A 27,615-nucleotide genomic window follows, 5' to 3' on the forward strand; every position below is an offset into this window, starting at 1 on the left:
CCTGGCCTCACAGAGCGCAGCTGACCCCAGCGGCGCCCCCGGCCCCGGCCGCCCCCTCCTCGCGCGTCGGCGAGGAGAAAGGGGAGGAGCGAGCCGGTACTCGCAGCCAATGAAAGCAGCGGGTTCCTGGTCCGATCCCCGGCGAGGCTCGCCATTGGCCATCGCCCGGGTCTCGGCCCACCGAACCTTGGCTACCCAAGCCAATCGCGAGGCGGCGGGCGACCCGGAGGCTCCCTGCGCGGTGGACGGCGGGCGCGGAGCGGGCGGTGGTGACAGGCGGCTTGAGCTGCAGCCCTCCCCGCGCGGCGCGCCGCTGCCACCATGGAGCCCGCCGTGTCTCTGGCCGTGTGCGCGCTGCTCTTCCTGCTCTGGGTGCGCGTGAAGGGGCTGGAGTTCGTGCTCATCCACCAGCGCTGGGTGTTCGTGTGCCTCTTCCTGCTGCCGCTCTCCCTCATCTTCGACATCTACTACTACGTGCGCGCCTGGGTGGTGTTCAAGCTCAGCAGCGCGCCGCGCCTGCACGAGCAGCGCGTGCAGGACATCCAGAAGCAGGTGAGTCGCGCTCCGTCCTACGTGAGAGTGCCTAGCGGTCGGCAAGGAGGCACGACGTGTGCGGTGCACGGGTGGGAACCCAGCCAGAACGCCCCGCGGGAGCTGGTGCTGAAGGGGATGGGGGCAAACCTGTGATGGGGGAGACCCCCTCTTGGGAAGGGGGACAGAAAAGGCGTAGGTGCTAGAGGGAAAAAGGGGGAGACAAAACCTCGTCCCTGTCTTGAAGGACTCCCCACTGTGTGCAGGATGTGAGCGGGTACCTGGAGGGATCTAGTGGAAGGAACCCAGCACCCAAGCACCTCTCCCTGACCCAGGAATTCTGAGGGGGAAAGGCTTCCGGGAGGTGAAGCCCGGAAGTAGAGGAAAGGATGGGGGGAAGGTGTGTCAGGTGGAATTACCTGTGAGGGCAGAGCAAGGAAGGGGAGAGGTTTGGAATGGCGATCTCCAGCCGGGTTGGAGAGGGCCTTGACGACAGGTTAGAGTTTGGAGTTCGTTTGCCAGCAGCAGGGTGCTTTCCACGCTTTTGAAGACTAAAGCGGGAAGGTGGAGGCCAGGCCCCAGCCCCCAATGGCGAGCCTCTCTGGTAACTCACTGCTTGACCTCTGCCAGTAACTTGTAGGCATCCTCCCTGTGCTGGCGCCCACGGACTCTGCTCCCCCTGAAGCGTCTTGCAGGGAGCCCCCTCCATTCGAGTCTGGGGCTGGCATAGGTGGCTGGCCTCGCAGGCAGTTTCCTGGCTGCCTCTGCCCCTCCTTATGTTCCTGCCTTAACTGGCATCAGGTTGCACAGAGCTTCTGTTTCCGGGGCCCCGCAGACTGTAGGAGCAGCTGACAGCAGCCTCCATGTTCTGTGTGCCAGTGTGGGTGCAGCCTGCGGGCATGCGGAGATGGGTCTGTGGTGCTATGGCCGTCTCCAGTCAGTCATGGCTTAGGCTCTGCCCTGCCAGTGGGGAGAGTGCAGCTTCTGGAAGGACCCTGCTCAACTGCACTAGCATGGCTCAAGTCCGTCTGGAGGACTTTGTCCACCAACCCTTGGCAGCATCACCCTTCCCCAAGTTGACAGGATCCATGCACCTGTTTGTCTTCCCGTCAGCCTGTGAGCTCCTGGCAGGCAGGGACTGTTACCTGATTCACCTCTGATCCAGTGAGGCTTGGCACAGAAAAGCCCAGTGAATGTTTATTCAACTGAACTTGTTAGAATTCACTAGAACAGTGCACAGAGGACCTGGCCACTGCCCTGGGCCTGCTGTGTGTCACATCCTGTGTCATGGGTATCCTTTGTTTGTCATTCTCACAGCAACCCTGGTAGCTGTTGTACCTGTCTGTAATAGGAAAATTGAGGTTCGCATCCGGGGTCATGTACCTGGGATGACACAGCTGATATGCTGCGCTGGGGCTTGGTTTGCCTGATTCCAGAGACCAATCTTTTCTCCATTCCTCGTTTTCATCCTTTTCATTCTAGCCTGGTGCGTTTGATTCTGCAGCCCCTGGCCTGGCTTGCTGCAGAAGCTCCCTGAATCAGTTGCCCCCTCCCACCCACTCCAGCCCTTTGCCCTATTCCACCTCCCGTTGGGCCTGCACACAGCCCTGAAAGTGTGTTTCTTGGACTTGCCTCTCTGCCCAAAATCTAGGTTGGCTCCCATCAGGATGCAGCAGGCTTGCGCAGGGATCTCATCTGGCCCATCCTCCAGCTCGCATGCTGCACCTCCACTCCACTCCCTTATGCCTCCTGGCTTGTGTTAAGACCTAGACCACAGAACTGAACCTGGGCAAGACCTTACCAGTTATGGAATCCCTCCCTCAGCACCCCCACCACTAACTTGAACAGCCCTGCCTTACGTGCTCTGACCGTAGCGTAGTGTCCAGCTGTTTGCCTGGCCAGCTACCGTGTAACTTCCTTCAGGCTACCTGGCCAGGACCCTGGATTGCACATGATGGAAGCTTGATTCACACTGCCGTGAACAAAAAGGGACTTTATTGATTTGGGTTCTGAAAAGTCCAGCTCAGGCATGACAGGATCTAAGACCCCTTCTCTCTAATCTCCATCTCTTTCCACCCATCAGTCATCTCCCAGCCCTTCTTTCCTCTTCATTCGTGGTGGGACTGTTTCCTTGCAGAGGCCCTAACAATTTCTGACTTATGTCCAACCTGTGGAGCAGCCCCTAGGGATAAAAGAGATTGCCTCTGTGGAACCAGTCTCATTGGTATCCCCTGAACCTGTCACCATGGCCAGGAGAGATTGAGACCTGTCATGTGCCCTTTTCCTGGACCACAGGGAGATGAGGTTATTGGAATTAGGTGAAATGGAACCAGATGGTCACAGGTCACAATGACAAATAGCCCTATCTCAGCAGGAAGGACCTCTTATCTGTATTCCTGGGAGGCCGTCATCCCTGCCCCTCCACACCCATCACTGGGGGTAGGGGAGTGGTTTGTACCCTGCACTGATTATTCACAGAGACTCTTGGCAGAAATTCTTTCCCCTCAAGCTGGATGATCTTTTCCTGTCCTTTGTCCTCCCCTTCAAAGTGCTACCTGGGGCATGCTAACACCGGGGCATTCGCAGAACAGGGCTTGGCACAGACACCTCCGTTAAGTGGCAAGTTGCTAGTCTGTGAACTACAAGCTCAGCTGACACTCCAGGCCCTGAAGTCTGCCATTTATGAGAGGTGTGGCCTCTGGCAAGTTGCTGGTCTCTGTTTCCCCATCTGTAGACTGGGGATCAGACAAGCTCCCAGGGTTGGTATGAGTTAAGGAAGCATACCACAGGCTGCTGAAACAGTGGGAGCGCCCAGACCACGGTGGTCATTTTTTGTAATTGCTCCTATTGCCATTATATAACCTTTCCTGAACTCGGCAATTACTGTTTTCAAAACCCTTTGATCTTGTGTTTTCGGGCCTTCTTCACTCTGCCTTGTAGCAACATGTTGGCTCCTTCAGAGCATGGACGGAAAAAGCTTTCCTAGTTCCCCCCTTCCCAAAAGCAGGACTTCCTGGCTCAGCCTGTGTTCTCACATGGTTGCAGGTACGGGAATGGAAGGAGCAGGGCAGCAAGACCTTCATGTGCACGGGCCGCCCCGGCTGGCTAACCGTCTCGCTGCGTGTGGGGAAGTACAAGAAGACACACAAAAATATCATGATCAACCTGATGGACATCCTGGAGGTGGACACCAAGAAACAGGTGAGAACAGCGGTGGGAGCAGGGTGCTCTTACAGGAGGCTCATCAGGAACAGGGATGAATCCCAGAAGGCTCTGCCCACAATTGCCATCCTCCACACCTCAAAATTCATCGGGGGTGGAGACTGCTCCTGGCCCCATCTCACAGAGAGCTCGGCCGGATTTTATAATTGTCTAGAATTCCACAGGATATTAGGGATGGAGAAACTCATGGACAAAACGGAAACAAAAGGGAACCTGTTTTATCTGGTTCAGATGCAGGCTGTGATGGTGGCTTTAAGGCATGGGCTTGGGCACAAGCTCCCTGTAGATCCGCTTGTTTAAGAGCCTTAGCAATAGGCACTCTTTAGTCCGTCTGATGATTCGGCTTCCCGAAACCTGGCTTCAGGACATGGTCTTACGTGTAATTACAAGCTTCCCGGCAAGAAGAGGTTGTATCACAGCTTTGTTTCTAATTGAAGACTATATTCAATAATATAAGAGTCATTAAATGGCTGTCTTCTTGATGACTCCCTATTGTGTGAGACCTTGGTCCAGTTACTTTTTTACTCTGCCTTGTTCAAAAAATATTTGTTGTATTTCATTTGAAAGAAAGAGAGAGAGAGAGAGAGAGAGAGGCAGAGAAAGGGAGACATACATATTAGAGATTTTCTGTTCTCTATTTCACTCCCAAATTCTTACATTAACAGGATTGGGCCAGGTCAAAGTCAAAAGAGTTAGGAACTCAATCTGGGTCTCTCGCTTGAGTGGCAGAAACCCAACTACTTGTGCCATCACCTGCCACCTCCCAGGGTCTGCATGAACAGAAGGCTGAAGTAGAGGACAGAGCCAGGATTTGAACCCAGAAACTCAGATATGGTATACAGTGTCCCCTGTGATGTCTAAACTGCTGCACCAAACACCCAGCCCTCTATACTGTTATTGTTACAGTGCCTCAATGGATGTGTCCTTGGCAGGTGGTCCACAGCATGTATTTAAAGTGTGCCTTTGGGTGAGCTGTGACATACCACTGCACCCATGAAACCATTTTCCACTGCCAGGGAGAGACTTTTCTCACTCTGAAAAGTCTTCATGCCCTTTTGTCTTCCCTCTTCAAGTCCCTCCTTGTCATCCTGTCCGCACATCTTTAGGTCAGTAGTGATCTGCTTCCTGTCCCTGTGAATCAGTTTGTATTCAGAGTTTTGTAGAAATGGAGTCTTACAAATGTGGCCCCAGTTTTTGTTGAGCTTCTTTGGCTCCATGTGATTATTTGGGAGGGTGTATTGAAATGTCTGTAGAGAACATTCTGGTGGCCTACTCACCCTTGCAGATGTACCATTTGTTTTCATCCTTGCTGATGGATATTTGAGCTGTTTGCAGTTTGGGGCTATTATAAGTAAAGTGGTGAAGAACATTGGTCTACCAGCTTTGTGTGGACACATGGAGTTTTTCTCTTGGGTACATAACTAGAAATGGAATGCCTGCATCGTATGGTATTTTTGGAAGAAACTACTGAATTGTGGTCCAAAGAGGTTGTAGCATTTTGCACTCCCATCAGCAATGAGAATGTCTCATTTCTCCATTTTGTCACCAACTTGGTATGGTTAGTTCGCTTAATTTTAGCTATTCTCATAGGTGTACAGTAGCTTAGTTTTCATTACTCTAAGGACCAATAGTATCGCACATCTTTTCATTGGTATATTTATTACTTGTGTATCTTTAGTCACAAAGATCTTCTGCCATTTAAAAGAAAAATGGAAACAAATTCTTTGTTTAGTTCATGACTTGCAAATATTTTCTCTCAGACTGACTTGTCTTGAAAACCAGAAGTTGCTAACTTGGACCAAGTCCAATATATTCATTTCTTTGTAATTTAATGCCCTAATTAAGAAATTTTGGCTTAAGCCAGTATGGGAGAGTTTTGGGTTTGATTGCTCGGAAGGCATGCTAAGTGAAGTTTAATGAAGAGCATACACTGAATGCTCGGGCCAGGTGGGCATCTCCACAAAGAACCCCGAATGTGGAGATTTTCCTCCAAGAGTTTTACAGACTCCATAAAGTGAATTTGTCTGGGCCTGGAGTTTTCTTTGAGCAGGTTTTTAACTATAAATTTGATTTCTTCAGTTGACAAATGCTCCTCAGTTTATGTATTTGCTGTCAGATAAGCTTCTACTAAGGTCTATACTTTAATGACGTAAAACTATCTAAAACCCTTTTAGCATCAGGAAATCCTGGTTCTTTATATAAGCTTGCAGTCTCTGATTGGTCTGGATAACGGCTGATCAGTTTTGTTGATCTTGGAGTTTTTGATTTTATTGCTTTCTCTGTTTTATTTTGTTTGGTTTTCTATTTCACCAGTTTCTGCATTGATATTTCTCTTTCTCTTTACTTTGGGTTTCACTTAGGTTTACTTTCCTTTTAATAGTTGTTTAAGGTTAATCTCAATGATTCAGATCTTTGTCTTTAATACTGATATTTAGTGCCGTAAATTTCCCTCTGTCCTTCTTTTAGTGCAGCTCACAAGTTTCAAGATGTTCTTTTCCTTTTTATTCAGTTCAAAATACTTTCTGATCCTCCTTTTGATATTTGCTGTGATCTGTGGTTTACTCAAAAGTGTTTTGTTTTATTTCCAAATAGTTGAAAATTCTCTGGAGATCTTTTTGTTACTCATTTATGATTTAATTCAGTTGTTAGAAAGCATATTTGTATGATTAGAATGCATTTCAACTGAACTTCATGGTCCAGAGGATGTTCTTGGTAAATATTCCATGTGTATTAAAAAAAGGTATTTTGATATTGTTAGGTGGTATATTATACAAGTGTCAATTAGGTCAAGTTTCTTAATAATGTTGTTCAAGATTTCTTTTTATTTGAAAGGCAGAATTACAGAGAAAAGGGGAGACAGAGAGGTCTTCTGTCTGCTGGTTCACTCCTCAAATAGCTGCAGTGGCTGGAGCTGAGGCCATTCCCAAGCCAGAAGCATTTCCAGGTCTGCTATGTGGATGCAGGGGCCAAAGCACTTGAACCATCCTCTGCTGCTTTTCCAAGCCTTTAGCAGGGAGCTGGATTGGAAATGGAGCAGCTGATCAATCCAGACTTGAGCTGGCACCCTTATGGAATGCTGGCGTTGCAGGTGGCGGCTTAATCTGTTAAGCCACAGCACTGGCCCCAAAAACTACACTTCTGTTGGAAGTATCCAGTTAATCTCCTCTGGATTAAGCATTCTCTTACCAATTTGGTTTTTAAGATATCCAGCAGATGTATTTTTTTACTTAGAAACAGACACTTAAATTTACTTGATTTTCACTAATATTCAGTTTAATAAAGATACATATTTACCCCACCTATAGGCAGCTGCCTAGAAGAAAAACAAATGCCGTAGCTAGCTAGCATTCTGGGCCTGGTTTATGCCAAATCCAGAGGCATAACTTGCTATGCTATGGCATCAACCTCTCTTTACTTTTTCTTTACTTTTCTTTTCTTTTCTTTTTTTAAAATTATTATTAGGAAAGAGATTGAGATCTCTGCCTGTAGTTGTGCTTTATTGATGTATCTGGCAGGTCCATGAAGTTTTCACTTCATGCGTTTCAAATCTCTGTTATTAGGAATAGCAATGTTTAAGACTTTCATGCCATTTTGACTCATTGTTGCCTTTATCATTATGAATTGACCTTTTTAAAAAAATCTCCACCTCTGCTGCTACTTCTGCAATCTCCTCTCTTGGACATTAATAAAGCCACCTTGACTTTGCCTAGTGGTAGCTTGGTGTATATTTTTCTTGTGTTGCTGTTCAGCTAATATGTCTTCATATTTAAAATGTGTTTCTCTGTAGACAGCAGGTAGTTGGATCTTGTCTTTTTAATCCAATCTGACACCCTCTGCCTTTTAATTTCAGTGGTGATGCCACTTATGGTTAATGCTACGACTTGGTTTAAATTTGTCACCTTGCTATTTATTGTCTTGTCTATTTGTTCTTTGCTCCCTTTCTCCCTTTCTCTCTCTCTCTTTTTTTTTTCTCTCTCATGTCTATTTTTGGATTACTGAATAATTTTGTGGTTTAGTTTTAGTCCCTTTGTTGCCTTGTTAGTTGTTAGTCTTTGTTTTGTGATTCTAGCAGTTGCTTCATAGAGAACATATACTTTACAGCACAGTAGACCTTCAAGTGAGATCATCTCATTTTGTATGCAGTGTAAAAGTCTTAAAATAATTCACCGATCTTTGTGCAATTGTTATTTTCTACTTTTGCATATATTATAAACTCCAAATCATATTATTTGCATTATTTTTAAAATATTTATTTATTTATTATATAGTTTATTTAAAAGATGAGGAAATCATAGACACACGTTCTGGGCTAGAGCAGGCAAACAAAGGAAAGGAGGGGGAGAGACATGTTTATACTTTTACCTTATGTCTACAGGAAGAGAGAGTACTCCTTCCAGGGACTGTCTTCTTATGAGCTTAGAAGCGGGAGAGGTTACATGATACCACCTCCAGGTCCCTGCTGAGGGGAAATACATCTTTGGGAAGGGGTCATTTGATTGACAAGTAGGTAGATCGTATTCCATAGTGTGGGGGAAGTGTGACTTCCAGTTCATGACTCTAAGCTAGCAACTGACCTGCCCCATATCATCCTCCTTCCCCTGAGATTTCTGACCTTTATTCTTCAGGGTTGCCGAAGGCTGTAGATTCATTTCATCTTCTGTAGCTGCTTCATGCTGAATGGGGGCATGTCCAAGGTTCATAAATCTCCCTATCTCATATGAGCCATAGAAAATGTAGCTGTGTCTGCTGCATCATCTTCACCATTCCAGAAGTCATTGACCTTTGCTGTCCTTTGAACAGGCATGGAAGTCCCTTGTCTGGTTCGCAGGAGCAGGCCAATTCATCCTTCCTGTGCACCGAGGCATGATCCTCTCCCCTGCACGGGAATCAGCATAGAAGGCAGAACAGCATGCACTGTGTTCCAATACTGAGATACACACACACACACACACACACACACTTATCCCTGAAATTGGAGATCCTATGCCATCTGAGACCAACTGGACATAAAAACCCAAGTTTGCTGGTGATGACAAAGGCCACCAGTGGACCTGCCCCCTTCAGTCCTCAGCCTCAGGCCTCTGGCCTGCCACTCCCAGACAGGCACAGTGTTGTATTGCAGATGCAGCCTGTTTAGGACCCGTCAGACACCTAGACTGCCAAAGGCCACCAGTTAACTCTTCCCCTCAAGAAGCCCCAGTCTCAGGCCCCCAACCTCACATGGTGGTGGATACCATACATGCTGTCTGCCTGGACCCATCAGGCCCTGGGCCTGCCACTCTAGACTGGCATGGTGGTATACCATGTGTATAGCTCGGCCCATCACTGGTGCCCTGCCCCAGGTTCTGGACCTCAGGCCTCTAGTCTGGTATGGTGGCATGCTGTGAGTACAGACTGTCTAGGACCCCAGCGTCAGGGTCCTGGCTTGTCACTCCTACCTAAAACCCTTCAGGCCCTAGGCCTGTCAAAGGCCATCAGTGGGGCACCCCTTCCAGAACTCTGACTTAGCACTGTGGTGGGAGCGGATGCCTGGGATCCTGGCACGGGTCCCCTGACCTGCCTGCTCCCAGTCCAGCACCAGAAGCCTGCCTTTGGACTGAAATTCTGAGTTTCATGTCTCTTCCTGCAAAGTCAGTCTCTTACAGATTGGATGTTAAAAAAATAACTAATTATGTTGGCAAAACTGGTGTAGTTAACACAGTTGGTATGAACTAGGCCCAGAATGCCAGCCAGTTATTGGCTGCTTTTCTCCCAACAGTATAATAGTGCCTAGGTACGAGGCAGCCTTGGCAGCTGCCTACAGCTGGAGTATTTTCATTATTTTAAATTGTCACTTAATCTCTTCAAGACATGTAATTAAGAAAACATGTTATGTTTGTACAATTACAAACATTTATCCCACTATATAGATTTCCAGTTTCTTGGTTTTTTTTTAATAAAAAAATTTTTATTAATTATTTATTTTTGATGATAGTTGATTAGGGTGATAAAGGTCAAGGGCTATAGCAAGGTGGGTGAGATCACCATTTCCACATTCTCTTTTTTTCCTTCCTGTATCTGGGGGAAGGTGGGGGACAAGCCTAAGCCACACCCAGCCTCCCAAAGGCCTCTGCACTCTGGAATGGGGGACAGTCACCCAACACCTTCCCAGGGTAGATTTCCAGTTTCATTTTACTTCTGCCCCAAGGACATTTCTTGTATCAATTTAAAAAAATCTATCTATATTTTATTTTAGTTTATCTAACAGGTAGAAAGGAGAATGAGAGATACAGAGCTCCCATCTACCAGCTGCCTCTCTGAGTGTCCACAACATCTGGGGCTGGGCCTGGCCACAGCCAGGAAATTCAATCCAGGGATCCAAGTGCTGGAGCCATCTCCTGCCTCCCATGGTGTGTAGTAGCAAAAAGCTGGAATCAGGACCAGAGCTGGGACTTAAACCAGGCTCTTACCCAAGGAATGTGGCCATTCCAACTTGTGGATTAACTGCTAGACCAAACACTTACCCCCATTTTTTGCACTTAAATATGTAGTTTATGTGTATATATAAAATCCCAAGTTTCTGAATATTTTCTTTTAGTATCTTAGAAAAGTTGTTCCTGTCTTCTTGCTTGCATTTGCAAGAAAATAATATAGTAATAATAATAATCTGCTTTCTTTGTTTCTCTGTATGTAATGTGTCTTTTTCTCTTCATGGTCTTACAGGTTTTTTTTATAGTTTTTTTTTTTTTTCATAACCGGACATTTGGAATTTGTTGTACTTTTTCATGAAATCTGGACATTTTGGGCTATTATTTCTTCAAATATTTTTTTCTGCCCTCTCTTCCCTTTCCTCCCTTTTGGGGATTCCTAGTACATGCAGATTATGTCCCTTCAGGCTATTCCACAGTTTGGTTATTTGTTTCTAAACTTTTCCCCCCATTTTAGATAGTTCAGATCCTGTGTTCAATTTTGCTGATTTTTCTTTCTGTGACACCTCGTTTGCTGCTAGTGCTACCTCATGAATCTTTTATTTCAGTGGTTGCAATTTTTATTTCATTTGGATCTTCTGCATGTCTTTGCAATGTCTCTGCTTGGGTTTGTGATGCTAAGAATGCAGTCATTGCTGCTGGCATGTCCCCGTTTGCTAACACCAGGCCTGGGTCGGGTCTGGCTCTGTTGGGCCTGCCTGGCTTTTCTCCCCACTATCACCTGAATTTCCCTGCCTCATAGATTTTGACTGGATTCTGACATTGTGATGTTGTGACAGTTCTCTTGTTGGATGCTAACTAGTTTTGCCTTCCTTATTCGCTGCTACACTGGGAGCCTCCTGAATACACAGAAGCTGTGAACTGTGAGGTTTTCCTGTCTAGCTTCTGAAAGCAGATTCTATTTTCTGCCCTATGTGAACCCCAAATGCTATATCATCTTTTCTTTTCATTTTAGGAAACATTTGTATTAAGGTCAGTTTTGTGGCACAATAGATTGAGCGGCTGCCTGCAATGCCAGTATTGCATGAGTGCCAGTTTGAGTCCTGACTGCTCTACTTCCTATCCAGTTCCCTACTAAAGTGCCTGGAAAACTAGCATAAGAATGGCCCAAGTGCTTGGACCCCTACCTGTGTGAATAACCTAGATAAAGGTTCTGCTTTTGGCTTGGCCCAGTCCCAACCTTTACAGCCATTCAGGGAATGAATCAGCAGATGCAAGAGCTCTTTCTGTATAACTCTGCCTTTCGAATACGTAAATAAAACTTCACTCCCCAAACACCCACCATTGCAAAGGCTGAAACAGGCCGAAACAAAGAGCTGGGACCCAACCAAGTCTCCCACCCGAGTGGCAGGGACTCAGCTACTATCTGTTGCCTCCCAGAGTGTGCATCCGCAGGAAGCTGAGATTGAAAGTGGAGCTGGGTCTCAGACCCAGGCTCTCTGCTATGATGTGTGGGTGTCCCAAGCAGCGTCACCTACCTCGTGTCTGCTATCCACTCGGATGAATCTTCCCCTGGCCTGTCCCCATGTGTGCGACCAGTCAGGACTCAGTCAGATACTCAAGGGATGCCCTTTGCCCTCCAGAGTTTTCTCTCCAGTTCTCTCACCTCTTGCACTTCCAGGACTCTCATTTACACTGGCTCATCTCAAAGAGCCCCTGGACTCTGCCGGGTTCCCCCTTACCCTGTGCTGCCCAGCTCCAGGCAGTCAAGTTGGCTGGGGCTTTTGTAGCTCACCTTGTTGGTTTCCTGTCTCTTAGAAACCACTGGCTTGCTCATGGACACTGTGTGGAAAACTCTGTGTCAGTGTGTAGTCTGGGTTGGTTTTTCTCAGGGTCCCTGTGGCTTCATGTTAGTTGGAAGAAGTCACATGACAGCTTATGTAGGTGTCCACCTAAGGTCATATTTCCCAAGAATGTTTGAAGGCAAGTAACCATAGTCATAGAACCCACACAGTGTTAAGCTTCTTAAAGCCAGGGCAGAAAAGGTGTGTGTGTATGTGTGTTGTGTTAAAAGAAACAACCCAGCAATACAGGTATGTATGGGGAGAAAGTGAATACATTGCATTAGGAACAACAGAAAGTGAAGAGCTAGGGTGGATGGGTTTTGCTTTTGTCTTTATTTTTTCTGTCTTTCCCAAATGAATGAGCAGTAGTTAGCATTTTGCTGTAAACTAAGAAAGCAAACTGAGTGTCCCCAGTGAAGGCACTTGGAAGGATGTGGCAGAGGGCAGGTATCACAGTGGTTAGGTCCCTATGTGGGACATCTTCCAATCTAACTTCCTGCTGATGTGCACTGTGGAATGCCACACAGTGAGTTCGGATACTTGCTCCTCTCTGCCTCTCCAGTAAAATGAAAATAAGTAAGTAAAAACTTAATCTGTTTAATATTGGCTAGCCCTGACCCAGAAATCACTTTCACTGTCATTGAAGATAGGGAATGTTCTGGAAAAAGCCCAGAAGACCTGTGTAGAAATCCGTGTGCAGATGAATGGGCTGGAAGTGCTGTGGCTTGAGAGGGCACTTCTTGTACGTGGGGTCTCTGTTAGGCCTGGCAGCCTCCTTGTGAACTGAAATCTTTTCTTATATCAACAGATTGTCCGTGTGGAGCCCTTGGTGACCATGGGTCAGGTGACTGCGCTGCTGAACTCCATTGGCTGGACTCTGCCTGTGCTGCCTGAGCTCGACGACCTCACAGTGGGTGAGGACTCCCTGTTCATGCACAAGAGGAGGCAGGCAGTCACGGGCTCAGAGCCCAGGGGTCTCGGTCCCCTTCCTCCTAGTCCAGCAGTGGCCACCCTGACTTGGGTGACTCCAGTGCCAGGGTATTCACTGCCTGCTGCTCTGTTTCTGAGCAGCTGCAGCTGGCACTGCTGCTTCTGGCTCAAGGCTGTTCCTCTGGGCCTGACTCCCAGTGCTCCCCTCCTACCGCAGGAAACACACAGAGGAAGTCTGGGCTCTGACTCCTGGAGGAACCATGGCCCCACGCCTTTTCTTCTCCCTGGGAAGCACCTTCTGTTCTCTTGTCTGTTCCTGTGGGCCCCCAGCAGATCCCATAACTGCTTAAGTCCCTCCTACAATGGCAGGTTTCTAGGTTGTGGCTTTAGCCAGGGTGAGGGATCTGCCTGTTCACTCCCTACCTCATAGGGGCCCTCATGTCTCCCAGCTCCACCCTTCTGCTCACTCCTGCGGCCAAGATAGGGAGTCATCCCTCTCCCTGCCAGCCTTACCCTGTCCCTTGTCCTGGGATGGGAGTGAGGACAATCTGCCAGCTCCACGCCACCCCTACCCTGCACCCCAGAGCTCCCCCACTAACATGCGTATCTCGGCAGGGGGCTTGATCATGGGCACGGGCATCGAGTCGTCATCCCACAAGTACGGCCTGTTCCAGCACATTTGTACTGCCTACGAGTTGGTCCTGGCTGACGGCAGCTTCGTGCGGTGCACACCGGTGAGCTCGGGAGCAGGGGGCTGCTGGGGGCAAGGAGGTGGCATCCCAGGACTGCAGCATTTCAAATGCACCTGTTTAGTCTGTCTCTACCAGTAATAGTAGCCAAAGTTTATATAGTACCCTCCCCCCAACTATATGTCCATTGATGCTGCTCTATTTGATATATATTATATATATTAATGCATTTTATCCTTCTGCAATCTTATTGGTAGGTGCTACTATTATTCCCATTTTACAGTTAGGAAACTAGAGAACAGAGAAGTAGATCAGCTTGCCTTTGATCAACCAGTAAATTCCTCACCACTGAATGCACACACAGATCATCAGATTCCCTGATCCCTGACCCTCTCTGCTGTGACACCTGCGCATTTGATGCTGAGGAGGGTAAACCAAAAGCAAAGGAAAGATTGTTCTAAATCAATGGAAGACAGTTCTGACATGCCAAATGGGATCAGACATTAAACACTGACCTAAGGAGTGGGACAGGATTGAAGCCGTGTGTCCTGGAGTGGGCAGGAGGGGAAGTCTGAGCCTTCAAGACTGGCTATTTCAAAGAAGGTCTGGGTTGTCAGCCTCATTGCAGAGAGCGTAGGGAGGAACCCCTCTTGGGAGCTCTGGTCTTAACTGAGCCACACCCCTGCCAGCACGTTACCCTGTGCTTGTCTGGGTCGTGACCCCTACCCCACCACATACACCAACTTGTTCATTTCCAGCCAAGAAACAAACGTGTGAATGCCTCCATCTTTCTCTGAGGTCCCCATCTGACCCTGTGTGGGCAGAGAGAGCAAACAGGTGCATAGGGCCAGGCACATGGCCAGGGCCTGGTTGTAGCTGCCATGATCCATGGCCTAATTCTGCAGTCACGGAGCTATCCACACCCATAGCAGAGCTACCCTGCAATGACTTCCCTCCCCTGCCATGCCCTGCTGTGCCAACCACTAAAGGGCTGGCTGCCAGAGACCACATTAGGCCATCTTCCTGGTGAAGCCAAGACGAGGCCCAGCATTTTCAACAGGAGGCTTGTTAGAATGGGAGAATTGGAATTAGAATGGCCAGAGGAGAGATCAACTGTCAGCTTCCAGAAATGCTGGAGTTAGAACAAGATTGGCAAAGCCAGATATGGGTCTCGTGCAAGGGTGACATCAGGTGATGTCTCACCTGAGCCCACTTTCTGGGAAACCCTGGGTGAGCTGTGTCACCTCTTAGAGACTCTGAGTCCCAAATGTGTGCCACAGCTGGGTCTGGACCAGACTGAAGCCAGGAGCCTGGAGTTCAGTCTGGCACTCTCACACGGCTGACAGGGACTTGACTGAGCCATCACCTGCTCCTGCCCAAGGTAACCTAGCAACAGGAAGTTGAAATCAGAAGCAGAGCTGAGAACTTAAACCCAAGCACTCTGATAGGTAATGCAGACGTCCCAAGCAGCCTTAACCACTGCTATAACATCTGCTGTGTAAATACCGGTTATGGTTCCAAAGGGAGGCCTTTTGATGTCCTCTGGATACTCTGCCTCTGAGTAAAGGTAGGCTCTTTTTAACACTGGCCTGGGACCCCTGCTCATTACAGACCTATTTGGGATTTTGGGCAGCACTGGTCATGGCCCTGCCCTCAGGTTGACTGTGGAGCAAGGGCTATTCCCAGGAAGAAGGGGAAAAGGAGGCCATCTTGGCCAGTATGCCCAGTACTGAGGCCATGTGGAAGCTGCAGAGGGAATCTGAAGCTCAAAAGCTCAGGCTGTTGGGGTCACAGTCAGTGCCTACGTCTGTGCTAGGCAGAGGCCAGGCAGTTTTGAGTTGAGGCCCTGGGGTCCTTGTCCTGCACCAACTGCATGCCACAGCATGACATCCGGACTCACCCTCTCTGCATGTGTCCCTTCTGTCTCCCAGTCCGAAAACTCAGACCTGTTCTATGCCGTGCCGTGGTCCTGTGGGACCCTGGGCTTCCTGGTGGCCGCCGAGATCCGCATCATCCCCGCCAAGAAGTATGTCAAGCTGCGGTTTGAGCCAGTGCGAGGCATGGAAGCCATCTGTGAGAAATTTACCCGCGAGTCCCAGCGGCCAGAGAACCACTTCGTGGAGGGCCTGCTCTACTCCCTGGAGGAGGCTGTCATCATGACAGGGGTCATGACTGATGAAGTAGATCCCAGCAAGGTGGGCCAGGGCATCCACGGCTGTGGATCAGGACCAGGAAAAGGGGAGGCCTGGGCGGGCTGATGCTGACCCTACACCTCCCTGAGCCTGCTCCCTGGGTCAGTCCATTTGGGATACAGACCTGTGTCAACCTATCACCATTTCTCTCTCTGTCATTTCTTACATGAAAGATAGAGTGGCATGGATCTTCTGACTACTGGTTCCCTCCCCAAATGACCATGTTGGTTGGGACTGGGTCAGGCTGAAGCCAGGAATTCAGTTTGGGTCTCCCATATGGGTGGCAGGGACCCAAGCACTTGGACCATCTTCTGCTGCCTTCCTAGGCACATTAGCAAGGAGCTGGATTGGGTGAGCAGATGAGTATTGAACTGGTGCTGTGATAATGGGATGCTGACACGACAGGTGGCACATGAACCTGTTGTGCTGGTAATTTTTCACAGCAACATCACTTCAGAGATAAGGAAACTGAAACTCCAAGAACTAATATAAACTTCCATGAGTTAACAAGGCCAGGGTCAAGGTGATAGACTTAATGCCTTCACCTTATGCCTTGTAATTTTTAATGGCAAGTTTTTATCTGCTTCAAAAGGATTTGTCAAGACTTTGAGGTGTAAACAAGTGAAAGGGAAAGACTTTACTTAAAACATGACTGGAAGCCGGCCATTGCTCAGAATTATTTTCTCCTTTTCCATACATAGATTTTGTTTTTTCCTTTAAGTTTTTAAATGACAGCAGTAGTGAAACATTGTTGGCATGCATAAGGCAGAAGCCACAGTGCGTGTCTGGATGCCCCCAGGGTAGCCCCTCATGGCTTATCGTGCATTCTTTGGGACTTGTGCGTGTGTGCGCATGCATGCGCCTGTGCCTGCCCTAGTTTCATTCTGTAACACCCTATTGTTGCAAGTAAAGACTTGGCCTTATTCAGTGCTTTCTTGGTGAGTGCTTCAATTGCTTAAACTGTCTGCTCTTACACCAAATATTCATAAGATTTGCCCTGAGATTTTAAGATTCTCCTACATCTTTCCCAGCCCTTTTGTTTGTTAACATTTGTGTAAACTTGAATCAAGTGAATGGATTTACTGACCGGAGGGTTCGAGCACATTAAACAGTGTAAACAAGCCCATGCAGCCCACCGGAAAACTGTGCTTGGTGTGTCAGAATGCCTTTACCTTGTATTTTTTTTTTAGGGACTGGATTCAATTTTTTGTTTATTTAATTATTTAATTTACTTGAAAGGCCGAGTGAGAGCTCTTCCTTCTACTGGTTCATCCACCCAAAAGGCTGCAACAATCAAGTCAGGGCCAGGCTGAAGCCCGGAGCCTGGAACTCGATCCAGGTCTTCCATGTGGGTGATAGGGCCCCAAGAATTTGAGCTCTACTTCTCTGCCTTCCCTGCAGAGCAGCCAGGACTTGAACTGGCACTCCGGTATGGGGATGTTTAACATGATGTGCCGTAGCACTGGCCCCCATTTCCTCTGCATGCTTGCCAAGCCTGGATAGTATCACTCATTTTTGCCGATCTGATAGGGTTAAAAATAGTATCTGGTTTTATTTTGTATATCTTGGGTTACTTGTGAGCTTGAACCTCTTTGCGGTTTCTTTAGTTTGTCTCTGGCTATAGGCACAGGTTCATGGTTGTCCTGGCTGGGTTAGTGTGGTGAGCATTTCCCCAGGTCACTGTGCCCCCATCACATCCATCCTAATTGTCTTCATAGCGTTGCTTTCAATGAGTGCCCTGTCACCCACTAAGGCCTTACCACACTGCTGACAATTTAAGTGATTTCCAGTTTTTGCTGTCTTGATGACTAGAGTTATGAACATCTTTGGTCATTTGAATCTCTTAAAGTAGAATGAGCAGATGTGAAATCAGTCATAAGGCCATTGATAAGTACACCTAGATGCCACAGTTATTTTACCATTGAAAGGGACTTGGAAATCACCTGGTGTAGCCCCCTCTCCTAATTAGGAAGTGAGGGTCAGAGAAAGGAGGAGTCTCCCCTGCGCCACGCAGCACCTGCTTGGTTCAGCCTGTTTCAGTGCTGCGTGCTGCTGAGATTTGGCATCTCACTCAGGCATTGATCCCCATGGGCTCTGTGCTGAGTGCTGAGGACTCGGGGGTGCTGGGACCCAGGGGAAGCCAGAGTGTGTTAGCTAGCACCTAGTCACCTAGCTACCTAGTACCTGGCAATGATGCACACACCACAAGTTTGTCAGTTTCTCCAGGGTATCCATTGAAAAGCTGAGAGAGGTGAGGTGACTTGCTTAGGTCGGGTCAAGGGTATTGGCAGTGGCAAGTCATCAGTGTGTCTGAGAGAGTCCCGTGTGCACGGAAAACCCGACCTAGTGGGTGTGGAGCTGTTGTGGCAGCCCCCTCCCTGTCCCCAGTGGTGAGACTAATGGGGCATTTCTTTTGACCTTTCCTAGAGCAGCATGCGCAACTTTTGCAATCGGGAAGGAATGAGTGGATCATTTTGGTTTCATTTTATGATGCCTACATTCCAGAGGCCACCTGTCAAGGTTTCTGCCTTCAGGCCCTGGCCTGGCCTCCTAGCAGGTGTGGGGCTGAGTGCTCAGCCTGTTGGTTGCCACAGACACCTCGAGCTCAGCAAGGTGACAGGGACGAGCCTGGCCACGGTGGCCATGGGGCAGTCAAGGATTCGCGCCCCAGGGGATGCTGGCCGCTTCCATGCTGATGATTCTCCTTTGGGAGCCTATGACGGGGCGTCTCTGAGCCTTTCACCTCTGTGTGTGTGTTTCCTTCCCTCATGTCCCTCCCTGATGTGCCCTGACCGTATCCTGCCTCTCTCACAAGGCCTGGGCCACTGTCTACTTCCTCTGAACCCTTTGCCCATTCCCAGCTGGATATGAGCTCATCTTACACAGAACTCAGTGACCCTCCGGCCCCCACACCACAAACCACAAGAAGCTGGCAGATGTCAGCCAGGGAGGAAGCCTCTGGCCTGGTGGGTGTCTCAAAGGCCATGGGAGCTGGCCTTCCACGTGATGGGATTTTGTTTTGTTTTATTAAAGACTTATTTTCTCGCAAGGCAGAATTACAGTGAGAGAAGTTTTCTTTCTCTCTTTCTTTCTTTCTTTTTTTTTTTAAGATTTATTTATTTTTATCGCAAAGTTGGATATAGAGAGAGGAGAGACAGAGAGGAAGATTTTTCTATCCGGTGATTCAATCCCCAAGTGACTGCAACAGTTGGAGCTGAGCCACTCCGAAGCCAGGAGCCAGGAGCTAGGAGCTTCTGCCGAGTCTCCCTCAAGGCTTTGGGCTTTTGGCTCGACTGCTTTCCCAGGCCACAAGCAGGGAGCCAGATGGGAAGTGGGTCCATTGGGATTAGAACCTGCACCCAAATGAGACCCCAGGGCATACAAGGCGAGGACTTTAGCTGCTAGGCTACTGCACCAGGCCCGAGAGGTTTTCCATCCACTGGTTTATTCCCCAAAGGGCCACATGCTGGGGCTGGGCCAAGAACTACTTCCAAATCTTCCATGGGGATGTAAAAGCCCATGGTCTTCTGCTGTTTTCCCAGATGTATTAGCAGGGATTTGGATTTTAAGTAGAGCAGCTGGAGCTCAAACCAATGCCCATGTAGCCATGTAGAATGTTAGCACTTCATGTGGTGGCTTATTCCATTGGGCCACAGCACTATCCTCCAAATGATGGGGTTTTGCTCAGAAAGAAACCTTCACCTGCACTGGGCAGAGTGGCACATGTATATGTGTGTAAGAGGCAAAAAAAAAAAAAAAATCCCCATAAAGTATGTAATGATAATAATTATTGTTTAAAAAAGGCTGAGAGACTCTCCATCCACAGGTTTACTCCCCAGATGCCCACACAACAGCCAGGGCTAGGCCAGGCCAAAGCCTGGAGCTCGGAACTCGACCTGAGCCTCCCACCTGGGTGGTAGGGACCCAAGTACTTGAGCCATCACCTGGTGCCTCCAGGTTCTACACTGGCAAGAGGTTGGAAGGCTGAATGTGAGGTTGGAAGTGGGACTTGAACCCACGCACTCCACTAGGAGACATGGTTGGCCCACCATGCCAAACAGCCAGCCCATGAAGTCTGTATTTTTAGTATTTTACCTATGAAGGTTGCACAGTTAGTGACTGGGCCAGGGCTCAGCCCCGAAGCTTGTGCTCCTTCCAGGATGCAGCTCACTGGGAAGCTCTGGAGGGGGAAGCTGACATGCAGGGAGCTAAGTCGTCCCAGGGCATGGCAGAGTGAGCCTGTGGCCATCAAGGGCTGCAGCAGTTTCCAGCACAGTGGAAAGTTCAGGCAGTGGAGACTAGGGTGTCCAGGACTGTTGAGTGTGCAGATGTGTTCTGGTAAGCTTTCTATAGGTGGCAATAACTGCAGAGGGCGGGGGCGTCCCAGGGTCTCAGTGGGCCCTAGGGCCAGTGAGAGAGGAGGACCCAGGCCCCATGCTCATGCCTCGTGGAGAGCAGGCTTGCAGCAGTGCATGCAGGGAGAGAGTCCTGCCTTAGGGGAGATACTATGAGGCCTTGCACTATGCTCTTCTTGTGGAGGTGCACTAGGCTAGGATGGGGTCACTCAGTCCTCAAACTCTCTGGAACCAAGCCCCGGGTACACCACTCAACTCAGTTCCCGTGTAGAAATACCTGCTAGGCCTGATTGTCCCCTCCCCCAGCTTCCAAGATTCACACAGGCCATCCTTCCTGAATAGGACTGAACTTTGGAAAGGGCTGGATAGGCTGAACACAAGCCAGGGATCACTATTACAGCCAGCACGTGCCCAGTGCTTGTCTGTGGACTCATCATAGTGCCCTCTGTCATTGCAGCTGAATAGCATTGGCAATTACTACAAGCCATGGTTCTTCAAGCATGTGGAAAACTACCTGAAGACAAACCGAGAGGGCCTGGAGTACATCCCCTTGAGGCACTACTACCACCGCCACACACGCAGCATCTTCTGGGAGCTACAGGTGAGCGGGCGGCTTCAGGCTCTTTTGGGCCAGCTGAGCAGGGTGTCAAGGAATCCTCAGGTAGGAGCTGGAAGGCAACCAAAAACCACCCCCAAGCACCTACCCCGACCCCAGGAGTGGCCTACTTGCCCTGCCCTGGTCCCTGGGCAGCAGTTAGCCTGGGCCTACAGGCAAAGGCCAGCACTGAAAGACTGCTGAAGCAAAAGGGGAAGGGGTGACTTGGCTGGGCCGTGATTGCTGAGGGAGAGGTTTGCTGCTCCATGAATGGAGGGGTGGACACCCAGGAAGCAGCAACTTTGTGCGTGGGCGAGGGGTTACCAAAAGTCCCCCTCATCCCTGAGGAGCTGACTTGTGAACAGGAGCCTAAACACAGGGATGGCCAGTCACAGGGAATCCCCAGGAGAGCACCCAACCAAGGCCCTGCCGGAGCCCAGGGCTTGAAACAGGCGCTCGTAGAATGAACCATTGTCGAGCCCACCATTCAGAAGGGAGCACATTCCTGGGTTGTGCAACTGATGCCTGTCCAGTCGACATGTTCTCATCACCCCGAAAAGAAACACCACACCCATGACCTTGTTCACTTCCTGTTGCTGTGAATTTGTATACTCTGGGCATTTCCAACACGGGGATTCACGTGGTGCTTCACTTTTGTGCCTGGCCTCTGTCCCCTCACGTTTTCTAGGTTTTCACTTCATTTTTCTGGCTTCCGTGGTGTAGCTCACTCTGTTTTCCCACTCACCTGCTCACAGACGCTTGGACCTTCTGGCTGTGTGAATAGTGCCACCGTGGACATCCAGGTCCACGTGTGTGCCTGAGAGCCAGCCTCCAATTCTTCTGGGTCACCATCCTGAGTGGGCTACTGGTCCTGGGGCAGGTCTCTGACTGCCTCACTGGGGAGCTGCCACACTTCTGCCTCAGCCACTGTCCTGTTCTCTGCTCCCACCAAGCACACAGGACGGTTCCAGCTTATCTGCATTCTCACCCACACTGGCTCTGGTGTGGTTTTCAAGTTACTGCTGCCATGGAGAGCCACTGTCATGGATATAGAGTGGGTGATGTCTCACTGTAGTTTGGATTTGCACATTCCTGTTAGCTAATGGTGCTGAACATCATTGCATATGCTTGTTTGGCCACTGTCTACAAGAGATCAACCTTTTGCCCTTTTTTTGAAAGGATTTGTTTATTTGAAAGGCAGAATGAGAGAGAAAGAGGAAGAAACAAAGACAGAAAGAGATCATTCATGCACTTGTTCACTCCTCAAATGGCTGTGCCAGGCTGAAACCAGGAGCCAGGAACTCCAGCTGGGTGTCCTACATGGGTGGCAGGGGCCCAAGCACTTGAGTCATCATGCAGTGCCTCTCCATGCACACTAGCAAGAGACTGCATCAGAAGCAAAGCAGGCAAGACTTGAATTGGCATTCCAGTTTGGGCTACCAGTGTCGCAAAAGGGTGATTTTACCAGTTGTACCACAACGCTGGCTCCAGCGTGTTCACTCTTACACCTAGACTGTTGGTCTGTTTGGGTTCCTTTTTATCCACACTGTGAGGTAGTCTCCAATCCCATCCTTTCATGTATGGTTGCCCAGTGATCCCAGCAGGGTAGAGTTCTGGTCTCAGCCAGAAGAGGTCATCGTTGACCTTGAGCAGTCGGAATGAAACCAATGGCTTTGAGAGAGAGCTGGAAACAGTAAGTGGAGATAATGGGAAAAAAAAGCAGCAGCAGCTTGTCGTAAGGGGAAGAAGAGAAATAGGGTCTATCTGGAGGACCAGGAGGGGTAGGCGCAAGAGAAGATCGTTTGTATGTGTGGTTGTTTTCAGCCAGGAGACGTGCCAGCATGCTCTGTAACCCATTGGAAAGGATACAGGCCTCCTGTAGGCAAAGTCTGGCACAGGGCAGTGGGGCCGGCTCCTGTGCTCAGGTAGAGGGGTTGCCTTTTGCTGGGAGCCTGGACAGGGAGCTACGGATGAATGCGAGTGTGATTTGGTGCAGGAGTTCCCATCCAGAAACCCTTTGGATTTCTCCCTGAGATAGGAAGCAAGGGTTGTGAAGGTTGTTGCAAGTTGGAAGCCATGCAACCCAGCAGGGCGGAGGTGCCTCAGAGCAGGCTGGGCAGGTTCAAGGGGCCAGAGGAGAGAAGAAACTGCCATGCGGCTCCTTGTGGCGTCTGGCTCAGTGTGTCAGCTGCACAGCACCAGGAGGCAGGAATGCAGCTGGGCTGAGGACAGAGGAGCTGTGAAGGCATCACTGGGGAGCAGCCAGGCTCAGGAGGCAGGAAGTGGTAGGCTTCGAACAAAGCATCCAAGCAGGCTCCTTGTCAGCATGAATTAGCTGAAGGCTGTCCTTGCTGTGTGACCTTGGGGGGTTGCTTAAGCTCTCCTAGTGTCTCTTCTTCTGAATCATTCATTTCTCAAATGTTTATAAACACCTACTCTGTGCCAGCCACTCTAACCTCAGCAGGTAGAACCCGAACAGTGGGTGGCTACCTCCTCGTTTTGTTTCAGGCACCAGCCCAGAGTGAGGAGCCTTGTGTGTAGACCTTTATTATCCTCAAAAATCTCATTTCCCAGATAAGAAGGCTGAGCTCAGAGAAGTAAGTAGCTCAGGGTCATCACAGCTAGCCAGAACCAAGACTCAAGCCCAAATGCTACTCTTAAAGTTCTAGGCAGGACCATGCCACCTGCACTTAGCGGGTCTGGTCCTGGAACCCCAACACATGGAGACATCTCCCTTGCTGCTTCCATCCTGACACCCCTACCCATTGTCTTGCAGGACATCATCCCCTTCGGCAACAACCCCGTCTTCCGCTACCTCTTCGGCTGGATGGTGCCACCCAAGATCTCCCTACTGAAGCTGACTCAGGGCGAGACCCTGCGCAAGCTCTACGAGCAGCACCATGTGGTGCAAGACATGCTGGTGCCCATGAAGTGCCTGCCACAGGCACTGCATACCTTCCACAATGATATCCACGTGAGTGCCTGCCCTGCCCTATCCCACTAACCCTCAGAATGTGGAATCAGGGTCTTGGCCTTGAGCCTGCTGAGGGATGACCCTGGTGGGCAGGGGGAGGCTAGAGGGCCTGGCAGTGGCACTGCCCTGCTCGAGTCTTCAGAGTAGTGGTTTCTGGGTGTTCTCAGCCAGACCTGGGCAGGCAGGGGTGAAGCCATGAGCAGCCTAAGCCAGGGCTGCAGAACCTGCTGCAGAAACCTTCTTGTTGGGTGGGCCTGAGGGACCCAGCCATGAAGTACCAATGCCCAGCACCCTGATCTCCCCAGGTCTATCCCATCTGGCTGTGCCCATTCATCCTGCCCAGCCAGCCAGGCATGGTACACCCCAAGGGAGATGAGGCCGAGCTCTACGTCGACATCGGGGCATATGGGGAGCCACGTGTAAAACACTTCGAAGCCAGATCCTGCATGAGGCAGCTGGAGAAGTTTGTCCGGAGTGTGCATGGGTGAGTGGTCCCTACCCCCGGAGAGTACAGCCAATTCTCAGGGAGAACCAGGAGCCCAGGCTGGACTAGCTGGTTGCTTAGAGCGCCCACAGCAGGGCCATCAGCTGTGGGAGACAGGAACAGGTGCAATGCCAGGACTGCCTGCCCATCTCCTTCCTACTCCCCCACCTCCCAGGTGCCCAAGCTGGAATTCCAGGCGTTCCCCCTTTCCTCCCCACAGGGCCAATGACAGGTTTTATGTCTGTTCAGGGGCCACTCCTTCAGAATGACAGGCCAGCGTTCAGGAGGGAAGGACCGGGATGGCAAACTGTCCCCTGAGAGAAGGCCCAGGAAGGGAGGACCAACTGTCCCTTAAAAAGCAGCCTGGAACCAACCGTGTCGCACAAAATGCAGGCAAATCTCAGAAAACTCACAGTGACTGACAGAAGCCAGGAATCCCATAGGATCCTATGCATAGAAAATTCCAGAAAACACACGAATGCTTCCATGGGACACAGTAGACAGTGGTGGCCTGGGGGCATTGATGACTGAATAATCAACCAAGTGTGAGGAGAGAGCTGTAGGGGACAGTGGGCATGGCCCACAGGCCTGGTTTCCTGGTTGCTTGTGTATATTCGCACACCCAGCGTGTAAAGTCATGCAAAGTTTTTTGAATGTTCAAGAACGCTGCCAACGATATGGTCAGGAGGCGGGGAGCAATGGAAGAACTCCAGGAGCAGGCTAAGTTCTGCCCACTAAGCCACTTCATCTCCCTACCCTCTCACCCTGAAGACAGGGACACTTGTCACCCTACCTTCTAAGCAATCCGATGCTGTCACCTCCCTCCTCTCCCCACAACCCCCAGGCCTCTGCCACACCCTCACCACTTCCTTCTTCTCCTCCTGCAGGTTCCAGATGCTCTACGCCGACTGCTACATGAACCGGGAAGAATTCTGGGAAATGTTTGATGGCTCCCTGTACCACAAGCTGCGGAAGCAGCTTGACTGCCAGGGCGCCTTCCCCGAGGTCTACGACAAGATCTGCAAGGCCGCTAGGCACTGAGCCGTGGCCGCTGGCATGGACAGACACAGAGACACGTGTGGGGGGCCACCGGCGTCATCCCACAGCTCTGCCTTGGCTGCTTTCCCAGATCCATGTTCTCAGAAAGAAACCCCTCCAGAAGTCCCACCCAAACAAGGCCCCGATGGCTTCCACCTGGCCTCCAGCCCAGGGCAGCCCGGGCAGGCAGAAAGAACTTGGGACTTGGCAAGTCCTGCAGACCCGAGTCTGGTTCCTAGTGTGTCTGCTCACTAGCTGTGTGACTCGGGTAGTGTGTCACTTGCCCCATCTGAGCCCAGTCTCCATTCGTGGAAAGGTAATAATACCTCCTTGCAGGCCAGCTCACTGGAGCACACACCTGCTGTGCTCAGTGCTGCCCCTGTAGGGTAGCTGTTAATACTGCTTCCCTCTTGAATACAGCATTGCCTCTTGACACAGATGCTGTGGCTTGAGCCCTTGAGAAAAGCTAGGCTCCCCCACTGCCATGAGGCCACCTGCGCCCGAGTTGGGCTGGAATAATGAAGGCAGTGTCCTAATGCTGCAGGGCCCTTGCCTGAGTCAGCCTCTGGGGAGCAGGAGGGCACCACGCGGGGTGGGCAGGCCCAACATGTGCCGTGCCAAAGCCAGGTCTGATCCCAAAGTTCTCTCTGCTCTCCTTGCCGGTGTCCTGCCCCTGCTCCTCCAAATTCAGGCATGTTCTTCCTTCCAGCCACCACTGAGTCCCCTCAGGCACTTCCTCCAGAGAGGACTTTCCAAGGTTGAATCCCAACCCAGAACACCCAGATGCAGTGGGGGCGGATCCCTGCCAGGAACAGGACAGGGCACTTGGGATCCTTGGTTTGCCAGCCCTCCGGGCCACTGCTTGTCCCCAGAACCGGCTAGCTGAGGATGGACCCTGCAGCAGTGGGAAGGTGGAGTCCGCCCCCACGTCTCCGTGAGGACTTACACCATGGGCCTGGAACAAAGTGTGGCCACATGCGTTCTCCCATCACGCATCCCCTGATTTTCTTTCTCTCCACCTGCCCCTCGCTGTAGTTAATTTCAGTGCCTTACAAATCCTAAGCTCAGAGAAAAGTTCATTCCAATTCCGTTCCAGAGGGAATCTCCTTGGGCCCTTCCCCCACCCCGTGTTAGAAAGCTTGGTTGTTTATGCAGCTCCATCCCAAGAACTTCCCAGCCATGGCTGAAAATTTCCAAATCCGAGAAGGCTTCTGGCACTGCCAGGGGTTGGGGAAGCTGGGATTCAGGCAGCCATGACCTCTGGGTTGCAGCTTCCTTGTCAATTCCATAAACAGACCAAACCTCCCCTGGGCCTCTCCAGCTGTCTCAGGCACCATGGCTTAAACCCCCATGGCAAGCTGGCGCTGAGAGTCAGGGATGTAGCCTGGATGACCAGGTGGACATGTGGGAGCATCACTCCTTCAGGGTCCTTCCTCTGGCCAGCTACCTTCCTCATTTTCAGAAAGGCTCATGGGAGAGCAGGTGCCAGAGCCCTCTTTGAGTCACACTTTGGCTAAAGGATGCTCCCACTGTACCCCAGGCCTGGCACACTGCTGGGTATGGTCCTGAGAGAGCTGACCCACTTGTGGCCCTCAGAAGAAAAAGACCCAACTTCCCCCATTTGGCCTCTAGTTGGCAATGTGTGTGAAATGTGTCGACAGCCCTCATAACGAGCCCACCCCACTCCCACCTTGTGCTTCCTTCTCGGTGCTAAACTTATGATTCTGCTTGCTGTGGATGAAGGGTTAGCATCAGCTAGGTGGGATCCCAATAGCTAATGTGTCATCATCACTCTGCCAGTGGATCCCCCATCCCTAAGCCACCACCACTGTGGCCAGACATGCTGGCAGCCTGTGTCGCCCTTATTCCTGGAGCCCAAATCCAGCTGTTTACAGATTATACCCAGAACCTGGACTTGGAAGGAAAGGTATTTGGGAGTCACAGCAGCCTCAGGTTCATGTGTTGCTCGAGGAAAGCCTCACCTGGCAAGAGAGGCCAGGTATGGTGAGCAGCCAGTCCCTGGATGGGGTTTAAGATGGTGCCCGGGGAAGTTGGCCTCTCCCTGCAGAACCCTGTGTTTCTTGCCTGCATGGAGATTTTCTGTAAAGTCAGAATGGTAGCCAGTTTCTCCAGCTGTAAGGTTGCATCATTGGCTGTTTGGGGAAGGGTGGGGTGGGTGTGGCAGCGTGTGGTGTGTGACTTCATTTTTCTTTGGTCAGGGGAACCAAGGAGAAAGTCTTGAGTCTCTTCCCCATCAGGCTCTTGCAGCTAAAGGCGCTGTGCTTATTTAGCACCCAGGTCCCTTTGGCTGTTGGGCTGCTGCTTCTGTTACAAATAAAAGTATGGCCTGGAAA

The 27,615-nt window shown here is 50.2% G+C and overlaps 1 protein-coding gene across 1 annotated transcript; it reads left to right on the forward strand.

Moving 5' to 3' along the window:
- Nucleotides 1-207: 207 nt before the first annotated feature.
- Nucleotides 208-27,615, forward strand: DHCR24 (24-dehydrocholesterol reductase). The gene is made up of 9 exons (XM_040978489.1): nt 208-552; nt 3,577-3,732; nt 12,813-12,918; nt 13,550-13,668; nt 15,555-15,818; nt 20,628-20,771; nt 23,542-23,739; nt 24,045-24,223; nt 25,111-27,615. The coding sequence occupies exons 1-9, from the start codon at nt 322-324 to the stop codon at nt 25,262-25,264; spliced, it is 1,551 nt and encodes a 516-aa protein (XP_040834423.1). The 5' UTR covers nt 208-321; the 3' UTR covers nt 25,265-27,615.

This window comes from Ochotona curzoniae, unplaced genomic scaffold (assembly GCF_017591425.1).
Source record: "Ochotona curzoniae isolate NIBS_2020 unplaced genomic scaffold, NIBS_Ocur_1.0 contig_291, whole genome shotgun sequence".
Taxonomy (NCBI): domain Eukaryota; kingdom Metazoa; phylum Chordata; class Mammalia; order Lagomorpha; family Ochotonidae; genus Ochotona; species Ochotona curzoniae.